This window comes from Anneissia japonica, unplaced genomic scaffold, assembly GCF_011630105.1.
Source record: "Anneissia japonica isolate Jap-2015-1 unplaced genomic scaffold, ASM1163010v1 scaffold11144_len554210_cov170, whole genome shotgun sequence".
Classification (NCBI taxonomy): domain Eukaryota; kingdom Metazoa; phylum Echinodermata; class Crinoidea; order Comatulida; family Comatulidae; genus Anneissia; species Anneissia japonica.
The window spans coordinates 276,978-291,826 of NW_022708762.1; the positions used below are offsets into that span (position 1 = coordinate 276,978).

A 14,849-nucleotide genomic window follows, 5' to 3' on the forward strand; every position below is an offset into this window, starting at 1 on the left:
GGTCATAATATCACAAATATAAATTGTCATAATCATTATTCATAATCATAATCATCATCTTATCCAATTATTATTATTATTATTATTGTTGTTGTTGCTATTATTCTCATCATAATTGTTATTATCTATCTAAAATACATTACTATAATAATATAACCCTACTCATTATTCAAATTTGATCGTCAAATTACAATCATCGCGCAGCTAGCCACATCAATCATTTAATTTTATAAAATAATAGTATCGATCATTTTTATGACGTCACTCTTCTTATGATTGCGTTTGATCATAGCTGAGGAAATGGTTTGATTAAATGTCAAAAAATAGAACAGGCGTCACTAATTATTTGGTCTATTTACACCCTTATAAGAAATAGAGAGGTAAGTAGGGTAAACGTCATTGGTCTATTGTATTCCCAGGGTTCGCAATTGACCAATGTACTCATCGATCTTTGTCATTGACATGACATGTCTAGATATGCAAATCATCTGATGAATTTTCAGCCATAGAGCCCAGCTGATCGCTGGCGATCGAAACTCGCAGGGCTGCCGATGGAAATGCTTAGAAAAATCTCACCGGAAGTAAGCATCTGAGTGGTAACAAATGGTAAGTATTTACTTCTTTGATAAACAATTTGTGTATATTTATAACGTATATTAGATGCCATTTTCATTTTACTGTATTTCATTAGGCTTGTAAAACGCAAGCTGTGTGCGTACAATCCGTTGGTTTTCACAACAATGCCTTTTTCTGGTCTGTCACCCGGCAAATGTCAAGATCCGTCTCTGCTGCCAGCAATTGTTTGCTGGGGCTTAGGTACAGTAGATTAATTGTATTGACTGTCTGGAATATTTGCTCCATGGCCAAGTTAACCAACGGTACAAGTCTGTACATAGATGATGCTAGACATAACAATTATCAGTCTTTGTGATTTTTTAGCCCTAGGCCTAGGCCTAAGCTTCAGTTGAGGCCGAGATATCAGATTTTTGCTATTAGGGAGGACGACCAGGCTGGGCACCATCGGCATGTGGAACTAGGCTAGAGTAAAGAGACATAGGCCTAAGCCTAGACATAGGCCAGGGCCTAAACCTATTATTTTTAGGCCCTAGCCTAGGCTGTCTATCTTATTTATGGCATTGGATTGTTGTAAAGTGATATCATTGATTAATCATCAGTTTGATCCAGACTACCTCTTTCCAGGCTGCTGCCCTATGCATTATTAATATTATTTTCTCTTGAAATTAAAATAGTAAACAAATGTTTAATGTTTACCTTGCTTGCATGTATATAAATCTGCCATTAAAACTTGAAAAGGAAACATGATCATTTGTTTATTAATAAAAAAATATATTGAAAGCTGGTACACTATCTACCATGTAGGCCTACGTACCATAATTGAATGTAGTTTGATAGTAATAAAAGAAAAGAAACATTATGAAGAAGATAATTATTCTGGTAAAGTCTTATTTAATGAAATCCAGTGCTTTGCAGTATTATTACAGGGTTGTTTCATAAAAAAAAATAACACGCATGTGTGTATATATACACACATATATATATATATATATATGTATATATGTATATATACTTTTTAAGTCATGTATCATGCATAGGAACGTTGACGCCTGCAAGTCTCTGGTTTGTATTGGACCTTATTATAGTCTCAATAGTGATAATGATTTCCCATCCATCCCAGTGGTAAATTCATCCCACTGACAGTAGGCCTGTATTTCTTATTCATGAAAATATTTGTTGACCCATTATTGGAACACCGACTGGTAAGAAGTTACCAACCCTTGCCAGAAAATAACCCACACTTGTTAGAGAATAACCCACCCCTGCAGGAAATTAGCCCATCGTTGCAGGAAAACTACCTATTCTCCCCACCCCCAGAAAATAACATTCTGCCTCTTTTTATCATTCTTTCTCAGCCATGCATTTGATTATATAACATATTAATATATTTTTGTAACGTTTTGTAAAGCATTAACTTAATATTTGTTAATGTTTTTCTGTAGATATCAATAATAATTATATTAAAGTTTATTGTTATTTGACCTTTAAGCAACAGTTGACCTTCCATACTGTACTTCCTCTTCTGTCCTCCATGAATCTGGGTTAATTGTAATTATAGGCCAAATAAAACAATTTATTAGTTTATTTTCTTGATCCGCTTCCTTTTTACTGCCTTCTGTAGCTGAAGAAAACTATGGGTGGGTGATGATAGACATGTTGAGGGTGGGTACGTGATAATATTGGTAAGATAGAGGTAGTCCCATATTCAATTTTGAACGTAGGGAAATGAGCTGTTAGCCCATCGTACTAAGCCTCAGTATTGTGAGGTAGGGTGGCCAGTGGATTTTAATGATGCAAAAGTGTGTTAGTATAAGGGCAGGTGAAGGGACATGAAATATGCTTAACTACTGTATAGCCCTGCTCAACTGTTTCCTCAACATTTCCAATCCTTTTTATTTTACTTAGTCAAGGAGCTTGTTTTTTCTGTAGTAGGCTATGTTCTACTTGCCCAGTTAAAATCTGATTGAGTGATAATAAGTTCAAACTAAGACGAGACTTTTTTATTCCTTGTTTCGCATACTTATTTTTTAAAGATCATCGGAGGAGGACGAAGAACTTGTCCTCTATCATGTACTGTAACAAACCTGAGCAGGAAACAGTGTTTTTTTTTCGGCCTTGCACTTCCAAGATCATGTTCAGTTATAATTTAATTTAAACAAAACTGTTGCAGTTGGCGGATTTAGCGGTTGGGGTAGGAGCATCAGGCCCTGGACCCCAGAATTTTACAAAATTGGGGGAAAAAGGGGAAAATAATTCAAATTTAAGTTTGAGAATGCCGTTTCCGACTATCCAGAGGTTCCATAATCATAAATTTTCTTTTCTCAACCCCAACCACAGTGGGGGCTGAGGTTTTCTAAGCCCTCTCCCCCTCTCCCACCTCTGAAAGTGCCTCCCTGGCCCCCCCTCCATTAAATTCCTGGATCCGCCACTCCGTAACTTTCACAATTTGAAGCCAGTATCACTGTCAGTTAATAATTTATCTTTTTGTGTTAATGTTTGTACTTAAATACACTCCACCCACTTCTATTGATTCTGTTGGCATTTGTTGATTTCTCCATTCACATCAGGCTATTGTAATTGGAGGCTGTAGTGGTTTCCATACTGTATTCTTATGGCAACTTATATAATGCAATTGGATATGGCCCAAACAGACCTTGAGGCTTGTCTGGCTCATCAGGGTTTTTTTTAGCAACAATAGGATAGAGACTCATTCAACAAAATAAACACTACCAAATTTTTCAATGCATTTCTATAACCAAAATTTTCTCCATGTTTTAATTTGTTTATAGAATATTTAAACAGATGAAAATGAATATTGTAAAGTTAATTGTGAAACCAGGATCCTATTTTAGAATTAAGTTTAGTTTATTCTTTCTTTTTTAGTCATTAAATCTACCCATGAATAGAATGGTAGAGTCCATGAGTTATTTTACATTCCATGGCCCATTGCCACCTTAATATACAAACAATGCATTGGAAATACAGGTTAAAAGGGTTATGAACTTTTCTCTTGAGCAGCAGACACTGGTTAATCTGCATAACAAAATAACCTTTTCATCTTTTAGCCAAATGACAGATCATCGGTGTTACAACATTAATATTTAACAACACATTATTGTCCTTCTCTTAGGGGTGATAATTCCAGATATTAATGAATTATTTGGGACTATATTATGCAAAATATAGTGCAAAATCATTCATACTACTATTGTACATCAATATCTAGGTAAGGCCCCATAACAAAAATATTAGTTTATCACCCCCTCCCTCATCACTTTTGGGGAAATTCTGATTTTTTTTTTTCAATCAACGCATATTTTTATATTAAACGGTCGTTTTTTACATTTGACTTCACTTGTGAAAGCTCAAAATTTGCAAATATGTTTTTAAAAATATAAATTTGATTCCATTTTTATGTCTTTTTATACTGTATATGTGTCCCTTACCATTGATTTACTTGTGAACATTGGTAAAATGGGGGGAGGGGGGTTAGCAAAGAAAAAAAAACCTCCCTCCCTCATCAGTTTTTATTCTTTGATAGGGTGATAAACTAATAATTTTTTTATGGGGCCTACTATATCATAAATTACATTGCACTATATTAAAACAATAATTAGGCAATACTGTATGCTATGCATAGTAAGTCATAAATCATGAAGCAAATAATCAGCCTTTCACAGTAGATGTTACAGTTGGATACAGGTACAGTCTTATCTGGCTGTCCTACCAATTGCTCTAATTCATAGATCATGAAAAAAGTGATATTCTACCGTCCTATCTCTTCTCAGAAAAATGTTAAAATTGAGTATGATTTCATTTATTTAATTTTACTCTGGATATTTTTTCAAGTCCATTAGAATCTTGTCATAAACTACTAAAGGGTCATTCCGTGTCAAATCAACCAGATTAAAAAACAGTTCCAGTATGACCCTCTCAGATTTTGATGAAACTCCATAAAAATGATCCACGATGTGAAAAACCAACACTTACCAAAAAGTAGTGTTATAGGTTTTTTAGTTTCTGAGATATTGACTCCTCAAAAAAGGGACGTGGCCCTTCAAGATGCGCAAACACAATTTCCTCCAACTTTGGAAGCTTATAACTCTGGATTGGTAATAGCTATTAAGGTCAAGCTTCCAAAGTTGGAGGAAATTGCATTTGCCCATCTTGAAGAGCCACGCCCCTTTATTGTCGGCATCAATATCTTGGAAACTACTGTACATATCCATTAGGGCTAATCTTTTGTGTATGTTGATTTTTCACATAGTGGATCATTTTTAACCTCTGGTTGATTTGACACGGAATTACCCTAAAGTACACTTCAAAATCGCCATAAATAATTAAAGAAAATATGGTGCTAGCCAATTATGTGACAGGGAAGGCAATTTTATCAAATTGTCATCATTTTCATCATTGTTCACTGTTTAATATCTAGTATTTTTTTATTTTCAATGCATGGAAAAGAATGAAACGTACAGTAGGCCTAATCATCTTATCCCTAATTGATATATTTATTGATTTAATTAAATTTGTATATACAGTACCGTCATGAAATATTGCACTTTCACCTGCGCGCATACTTTGTAGATACATCGTAGCCTGATATAAACAATCTAACCTGCGCGCAGGCTTTGTAGATACATCGTAGCCTGATATAAACAATCTAAGCAAGGCTACGCGAAGCAAAAGCATGTTGTTTATTTGTATGTGCAGAAAGACTGCTGTAGCTTACTGAAATAAACAATGTATTGTTTGATAATTAGTGAATGGCAAACACGAGTTTAGACCATTAATTTAAAGTATAGAGCTGTTTTTCAATATGAAAAACGTACACTTGACTTCATGGGAGTCTCCTCTTCCACTCGCTGTCCACGACAGGAACTTGTTTGTACTGCTGTATTATTTTTTTTAATTAATTAGCCTAGGCCTAGCTTATTTTTTATTTAAAATTGTTTTACCTCATTTAAAATGTCAAAAAACGATGTCCTCAATGACAATACACACATGTGAAAAGATTGTTCATCAAATAATATTTTGTAGTCTTGATTTTATACTTATAGTAAGATAAATAATAAATATAAAAGGAGAATTAACGTCCGTTGGTTGTAAATTTACCGAATGTCACATGGAAAACCCAATGGAAAATAAAACTTAGCCAGCATTAGACATCAGAGTGCGCGCCAATCAGAACACAGTAAAGTGTGTTAAAGGTTAACCTTGTGGCAAATGTTGAAAAGCTGTGAGCAACAGTGAGTAAAAAACGGAGTAAATGCGGTCTAGCATGACTAGCCTTAATTCGGCAAGGAAGTGATTTCTATACTTCCATTTAGTATTGGATCGCTTTGCAGGTTGTTCTGCTTCAAATTACGGTAAACAATAAACAACGTGATCTGTAGAAATCGTAATTTGTACATGATTTGTCATCATCAGTATTATTTAAAAGAAGAAAATTCCTACTACCAGAAGAATAATATCAGATCAAAATTCTCCGAATTGGAAAGTTTACCAGTATAACTACTGTCTGCTCTCCTCCTCTATAGGGGAAAATGTAGGCCGTACGTAAGCCTATATGACATCGAAATTCGAACATACTGAATGCCCACTAGCCTAGGTTACCCAGCTAGCGAACTAAACACAGTTTTAAAACATGATCGATTTAATAATAAGGTAGGATATAACAAAACAATAAAGTTCTAACATTGTTTATTTAGTAAATTGCAACATTGCTTACGTGTTGAAAGCTGGTAAACTATGTTTCAATATTGTTTACGCATTGTTTATCAGCCCGACGATCCAGCCTACGATCATTGCAAAGCTAATTAAAATAACAATGACCTTCGTAGTGGTTCGTAGCTACGTTCAAAACGTACCTACGAGCAGATTACGAGATGTTCGCGCAGATACGAAGCGGTAATTTGTGTCTGTACTGTATGTACTAATTACGGAACTATATCTTACAGTAGCTGTACTTATACCATTGTGACAATATATTTTTATCGTATTGAAAAGTGTGTGCTTTAGGCCAATAAAAAAAAAGTAGTTTCTTGTCCTAATATTTCGAAAAAAGGAGAATAAGGGCAATTTTTTTTTTTTTTTTACTCTGAGATGGCAAATCCAAGATGGTCGATGGGAAACAGCTACTACTTTCTCACTTTTACCAAGTAGACACATTGAAAGCAAATAAAATTTTATACCAAATGTATCCCCAACCATGAGCGATCAAGAGAGGAATTGTACTGATGCGCGTTAGTCAGATTTTCGTAAAATACAGGAAATAAAAAAAAAAAAATTGGGTAAGGCATGAGAAAATGGATGCGCGAGGTGACGAGAAACTAGTATTTTTTTTTATTTGGCCTTATAAGGTGTTGGGCTATCCAAGGTCAGTCATTTTTTGTAATGCTTGTGTTATTTATATATGTGCAGTCAAAATTGTTTGGCAGTACAGTTCTAATAGATAAATTGCATATCATCTCTATCTAATGGAGGAAAAAAGCACTCATTTTTATATTACTGTAGTACTGTACAGTGATGAACATCATTAATGTTGGTTTCAAATGCTGGCAAACAAGTTACAGAGGGTCAGCTTTAATAACCACCCAAGTTATTCACTCATGTTCATGGTAATAAATTTTGATGTTACTGGCATTTTGACAATATTGTAGATACAGGAAAATTCTTAGGAGGTGGGGGGAAGTTACCCTAAATTCATTAAAATAAAAAAATAAAATTTTTTTAAATGGGAAAATTAAAATTGCATTTAATTTTAAATTTTGAGAGTGCCATTTCCAGCCATCTAGCAGTGCCACATTTGGCATACTGCAGCTAGGGGCTTCCGGCTGGGGACTCTTGTGCATCATCGGCTAACAAATGTAATTGTAAGATGGCATTATTGTTTGTACAGTATGTTGACATTTCAATCATATAATTAATTTGATACTTTCCAGCATGCAGGGGACCCCAAGTACTGTTGTTCCCCACTACCCCAGCAATAGTAGTAAAAATAGAGTCTGACCCTTTCTACAGTAATAATAGTCATAAACTTTCTGACCTTAGCCCCAACTACTCTGTACTGTGGGGCTAAGCTAGCCTGGACTCCCCTCTATTTGTACAGTAGCTTATTCCTGGAGGGTGCACCACTGAGCTCGACTGCTTTTTGGGTTACCTTGATGACTGCATACTGTAATAGTATGGCTCCTATGAAGTCATTCTAAAGTCATTTGTATTATGATAGTAGCCCCTGGATAGTGGCTGGCTGCCAGAGCTGTTAAATTTGGCAAGCAACACTTTTCCAACCAATATTCTTCTAGATTGTCCTCTTTCAAAATCCTCTTATAATTTACCAAATTTTAAGTATAAAACCACTTGGTAATGATACAAATTTGAAATCAGTCAATAAATTTTTAAAGTCTGGTTTGAATTTTCAGACATTGTTGACATTTAATATTAGCCTATAATTCATAAATTTATTTCTCATTTGATTGAGTAGCCTTTTTTAAAAACAGAAATCAAGGAAATTACTAAAGGAGAATGTGGTAGTGTATTTCATTTTTAAAATATTTTAAGTTGTTAATGTTAATTACAGTGTGTTGTTAATGAGCTTTCCCCAGTGGATGAGTGTGTGTCCCTGGGCGGGACGCTAATCGGCCACAAGTTACTTCCAGCAACTTGCTGAGTAGCACATTCCTCCTGAGACTTCTACAGTTAGTAGACTTAAGTAAATTAATTGTCTGTTGTACTTAATACAAAAAAAGTGTCTTCACAGACACTACCCAGGGCTTAGCTGTACAGCTTCAAAGCTTTTCTTTTAACTCCTGAACGTGCCTGGTACAGCAGCTGGTCTGGAGTAAGCTGTGGTTTGAGTTGTTTGTGTAATGAAACCTAGAAAACTTGGCAAGCTTGTAAGTGGTGTGGTTTGAGCATGTGTATCCCTTCAGTATCATCTGTCATTTTGTGTTAATGCATTATTCATGAAAATATTATCCAGTGTTAATATTCTATTGAATCCAAAGGTTGTAATGGTCTTCAAACCATTTACTGTAAGGGCCCAATGGCACTTATTATATCGGCCCAGGGCCGCCTTATTGTAACTACGGCCAACTCGAAACGACCGTTCCCTTCGCGGTTAGTATTTTATGTTGACTCGGTTGCACTGGGAATGTTCACATTTCCTCCTGCAGCTGGTTTTTCCCATGAAATGATATGTTATATTATAAAATGTCAAAAATGACCGCTATCATAACAAACTTGACGACTTAAGTTAGATTTACGTTAGATCTAAGACTAATTTTGGTACCGTAGTTTTCATGGTCTTTATAGCAGCCTTGATCTTTAATTAGAAAAATTAATTAGAAAAAAAAGGTTAATTATAAAATTAAAAGTAAAAGAGTGACGTTCATTTCTGGCCGCAAAAAGGTGGTTTTTAATTTCAGGTGTACAGTATTTAATTTGAAGACAACCTTTATGTGATAGTTTCACTTGCACTGTGCTTGGTGCGTTTGATACTCCTTTGTTGGCTGTAAAATTTTGACAGCATTCACTATATTTTGAGATAATTGTTTGCTGATTATGGGTTACCATCCCCACACATTAAAGCTATACTTTAACAAAATTTATGGGATCCTTGTTGAATTCACTGGACTGGTAGCAATTTTAGGCTGTGTTCACACACACCAGCTAACGGTTACATTCATACTGTACTGTACAAGAAAATCTCCGATCCAGATATCAAGAAGTTGACTGGCCAATAGGAAACTAAAAATTGGAAATACGTACTCATGATTGGGTAATGATTGAAACATGCTTAAACCGTTAGCGTATTCAGATCCTGGTAAAGTTTGACGCTAACCGACTGGGTATTCTCAAACAGATCTGTTAGCGCCAACAGGGTGCTCCTGATCCGGATACCAGGGCTCTAGTCTGAACCTGACCTGAACTTTCAGTAGCCTTAATCTGCCTTTAAAATTTTAAATAAAGAGAAAATTCAGCCACAGTTTTTTTTTTAAATTTAATCAAAATAGTAAAATGATTGAAAAAGCAAGCAATTTTTTTTTTTTGCTATTTCAAATAATATAAAATAATACAAGAATGATAAATCCCTGTAAGTTTAATAGTTCTTCTATGTATTGTATGTTAATAAGAGTTCAGAATGCAAAGCACCCTCAATAACGTTGACCCTTGATCACATCACTGTCATTGACTTTACACCAAACATGGAGGGGAATAGGGCAAAGTAGCAAATGGTTATTGCTTTTTAGAAATTCAGTCATCTAAAAAGCTAATTCAAATTTAATTTAATTGAGCTACAGTATTATTACCAATTCATAGCTCAATTAAAAATTATCAAATACTGAGTTATTACTATCCAATGAAGCATGATAAAAGAAAATCATGCTGATTATACACACATTTTACTACATAAACCTCAAAATTGATGATTGTCAACTGATAGTGATATTTACAGTAAGTGTCTAAATGCAAAATAATATTGCTAATAGTAATGCAGCAAGGACATTTTTTTCTCATAAATAAAAAAGAAAAAGCTAAGTAATAAAAGACACAAAATATAAAGTTCATCATCAACGCTAAATGTCTTGTGACACATTGCACTCAACACAACTTCACCAATCAGAGTGATTATTAGCCAGTATCCGCATATATTTTTCTTTTAGTGTCCCTCTCAATTCATCACCGACACCACGAGGAGACACTAACTTTGATTTTGACCAAAACAAATTTTCGAAAAAAAACCGTGAATTTCACTGTCAAGATATCAAAATGTTAAGTATTTTTTGACTGTTTTATTAAACAATTCTAAAATTTATTTTTCTTTTCTTTATATTAATTAACAGTTTGTATCTGTGAGTGAAAATGATAAAGATAAACAAGCATAGAATGTTTAAACTGTACAGCAAAGTTTGTGTCCCTTCAAAACAAAAATCTCATTTTACATGCTGTGTGCTCTGTTGTCAGACACAAAATGTATTTTAGCAGATGTTTTACTATAGTTGTCAAGGGTAATTATAGGCCTACAAATTAGGCTTATCCTGCTTAAAAATGTTTATTTTACTAATCATTCCACACGCTTAATGCGTGTTTGTCTTATTTCAAAGTTATACTGCAAGAAGGGAACCGGATGCCTACTGTAGGTGACTTTTCAATCTGATCTTCACAATTATGTAGCCCTAACCCAGCCAGGCCTTATCTATATGATCACAACTATGAATGCTGCTCTGCATTTTCTGATTACCCACTGAATCTTCGCTAATAAAACATTTTTCTTGGTTTGTGCGTTATGGCTAATTATTTTAATTAACTAAATAATGTAGTTGCGCTCTTAACAATTACGTCAAAAGGTTCAATGTACTGTACGTAATCAAAATTTCAAAGAAAAAAGATTGAAAATTTGTTTTTTATGTTTTGTCTCTTTGTGGTGTCAGTGGCGAATTGTGCCTCCATGTGTGACCTCTTGGTCCTCGGAAGGGAATTCCACAAAGCCGTGACTCTGGGAAAAAAAGCTCCTTTCAAATTACTCGGTAACTGCACTTTGGCTTTGACAGAGTAAAGTGATGAGAAGCTCGCGAAAGCCTAGTGATACTATAACTAATATTGAAATGGCTAATAAAATACAAATTAAAAAAAATTTAACCTTTTCTTTAAATTTTTATAATATACAGTAATTCTGCATCCTAATTATACGCTTAAACATTTTTTTTTTTCTTTTTGCAAACACAAGTAACCATGCAAATTTCGGATTTTATTGTTTGAGTTTGTCAACACATCTAAAATATATTTTCTCCTATTAATATTATTTTAACATAAAGGTAAAATATTCCAAATTCATCAATGAAGTACATAATTTCACAAGATGCCTCAGTATTCTAGTTAAAGTATTCAGTACAGTGTAGTTATTTTTGGAAGATATCGCAATACTTGGTGGAATGCCAATATATGCAAATGATATTTTACCAGGAATTTCGTAATAGCAACCCTGTTGAATTCGACCAATCGAGAAAACCCTTTTATGAGTACAAATAGACTGTGCTTCTCTGTTTTTGTAGTGCTGTTCTGATAATTAATTGTTCTGTTTATTAGGCAAAATGGTGTTGACAGTATTTTTATACTTTTTAGTATTTTTATTCATGCATCAAATTTGGCAATATGCCAGGTGTGTATTGCACAATCTTGGTATACAATATGCTTTGTATATTATGAGATGCATACTTTAAACTAATAAATTAAAGCATGTAGACAGTACTGTATACTTGCTATTTAATAGTGTTTACTTAATATTGCCTTTTACATCTAGTTATATTTTGACTGTGCAGTGATACCCATTGCCAGGGAGACACCTAAGTAATGTTCAGTCAGTCCCGTAAACCGGAACACAATAAAACGCTTCCCCCGGGAGGGGGGGGGGGAGTGGTTTATTGTTAGGGCAAATTCTCTCTTTTCTTTCAACCCCTCTTCTCCCCCCCCCCCCAAATTTCTTGAATGAGTCCGACAACCCAACTAATGAACTGCAGACCCATCCAGATGGAATGTTTTGCTGCAGACCTTTTTCAAATGTAACAGTGCTTTTTTACCATTATTTAGACCCATAAAACACAAAAATCCTCTGGTTTCGGTAGTTTTGCTGACCCCACTAGGGCTTCGACCCTGGACCTCGCACCTAGAGAAAAGCCCATTGGAAAAACCTGGCTACGGGTCTGACAGTTAGTATAAACATGAAAAATTTTTTTGAATTTGCAGGAGATGGACTAGTTTCCAGGAGGATTTTGCTTGCTCATGGAAGTGCATTAGGCTGTTCCGGTTTCCGTGAGACTGCTGCGACACATAGGAAACTGGCACCCCTGTAGTATCAATCAGAATCTCTTTGTCTTGGAGGTGGTATTGAAAACCTATATAGTATATGTGGTAAAAAAGCATCAAGGCCTGTCACAGTAGACTTTTCTGCTGAGCCACGCCCCCTAAATATTGTTGCAAGGTCCTGCAAAACCAATATCGAAAATATATCTGTACGGCTGCACTAGCCCAAGTCAAATCCAAAATGGCATTAAAAAGTTGTTTGACCTAGATAAAATTTGATTTTACTTTACAGATTGATCCTGAATAGAAAACACAACAATTTATCATGTAAAATAAGTTCAAATTAGTTTAAGTTAGGCACAGTTGACTTTGGCAAGTTTAACGGAAACTGTAAACACTACATGTGTTTGTGGGACTACACCTGTGTGTTTAAGAACACATGCGTATTCCTGGCGCTCATCTGATTGGTTAGTTAAGTTTTATTGACAGTCCGAAAAAGTACATTTCTTGAAATTAACCAGCATTTGGCTCAGAATTTTGGCTAGACAAATTTGTGGCTCCTCCGCGGTGTCTAAGGAAAATCACTGAGGGACTTTCAGGTTCGTTTTCCATGATCTTTCAACATTTTGTCATGCTTGTTTCTACTGTATCTTTGAGTGGTCGCCATACATGTGAAAAAGTGTATTTGTAATGTAAACTACAGTATGAAGACAATGATGCAGGGCAGAAATATCGTGCAGGCGGTCACAGAGTACAGTATGTTTTATTATTTGGAACTAACTAAACAATTTATTGTAGTCTCATAAGCTATTGTAACGTCCTTACATGTTGATTCAGTCTTCATTTCATGGTAAGAGCGGAAATATCATGCAGGCGGCCACAAAGTATAGTATGTTTTTGTGATGCTACAATACTCAACTACAAGGCATTTCAGAGAATTCCAGGAAAAAAATGTTTGGTAACCTTTGTAATATTCTTTACATGTTGATTGAGTAGAGTCAGACCAATCCCGTGTCTTGTGTGGTCAACTCCAGGGCATTCCACAGAAAATCCCACTGTGTGTTTATGTGTTTACCGCAACATGGAACTTGATTCACATTAGCACGTATGAAGTCAAATGAATAAGTAAATCATTGATTAAAATATTAATAAGGTTTTGTATTGTGAAGTACTGTATCTGCATTATTATTTTGTTAGTTTGAGATTAAGGATTAATTTGATTACAGTACAGTATGTTAATAAGAGTTATGGTTAGTGGTGTACCTGTACTTTATTACTTTATTCTCATAACCTTATTACAAAGCAGATTTCTTGTAATTATGTTGAAATTAAATAAAAGTGCATGGATGGCAGCAGCGGCGTATCTAGGGTATACGCGGGGGCGCACACTGCCCTAGTCGTCCCCCAATTGAATATACTGTAAAACAAAATAATGTTCAAGTGGTTAAAAATCACCTCAGAGTCATATGAACCTTATCTTGTGACCTCACTCCCCTCACTTAATTATTGAGCCCTCCCCACTAACTTTATCAACCCCCCCCCCATCCCAATCAGCTCTCCCATTTCAGGATCCCTAGATATGCCACTGGATGGCAGAGACAATATTTAATTTTTATGCATGTTGTTGTAAAGCACACGCAAAACTTGCAAACAAAGAAAATAAGAAAACATCAAATATACAGTATCTCCCCAAAGATCCAACCAGGGGTGTACTAGTTCCCTAATACTTACCGATCTAGTAATTAACCTACCGTACTGTAGGGGCGCTGGTAAGCTAAATTTTTTTTTTTTTGTAATTTTTTCTGCCCTCTAACAATCGTTTTTAAAACATTTTGCTAAAACAATGTATCAACAAGTCTTACAGTTTTCCATTTATTTTGATGTGATACAAACTGACGCAAGTAGCATGTTAGGATAAGGAAGGAAGAAAGATATTTCTGATTTGTAGAATTGCCAATTATGCTCGCAATATCACATTCAAGTGGTTACCACTGTTGTCTGTATTTTTTTCATAAAATCATTTTGAACGGAGTGGATCGAAAATGAAACTAATTTTTTTTTGTCATTAATATAAAATTTAGTTTATTTTATTATATTATTTTCACTTTCAATAAATTTTTAAAAAAATAAGATAGGCCTACAGTATCTATTGTTTTTGCTGGCAGTAAATACCTATCTTTTTTTTTTTTTTTTACAATATGTCCAAAATTTGTTATTACCCAAAATCTAGAACAAAGTACTGTAGGGTCTGCTTTGTTTTTTTTTGGAAAATTTATAATATATAAAATAATTAGTGATGTTTGAAAAGGTTACTTTTTGAACAAATAAATTGAATACCTCAACTGTAAATATGATGGCGCTATACTCATTTGCATATCAGAGCCATAGATAGAAAGAGTTGCGACATTGAGAATTTAGAAGCCATTTTGTGTCATACGCGATGCGCGTTCTGTGTCTAACGTGATGTG

At 34.7% G+C, this 14,849-nt stretch overlaps 1 protein-coding gene across 3 annotated transcripts in view; it reads left to right on the forward strand.

Annotated features, from left to right (window-relative positions):
- Positions 1 to 490: 490 nt before the first annotated feature.
- The window catches only part of LOC117106555, a 24,128-nt gene continuing 9,769 nt past the window's right edge, over positions 491 to 14,849 (forward strand). The window contains exons 1-2 of one of the 3 annotated variants that reach the window (XM_033247937.1): positions 512 to 606; positions 10,245 to 10,352. Coding sequence is in view for 1 of the 3 variants with exons in the window: in XM_033247935.1 (XP_033103826.1) it covers positions 770 to 816 (47 nt within the window). In the remaining 2 variants the exon portion in view is untranslated. Of the gene's footprint in view, positions 607 to 754; positions 817 to 10,244; positions 10,353 to 14,849 lie in introns of those variants that run through there. The other 2 variants (XM_033247936.1, XM_033247935.1) reach the window with 2 other exon arrangements.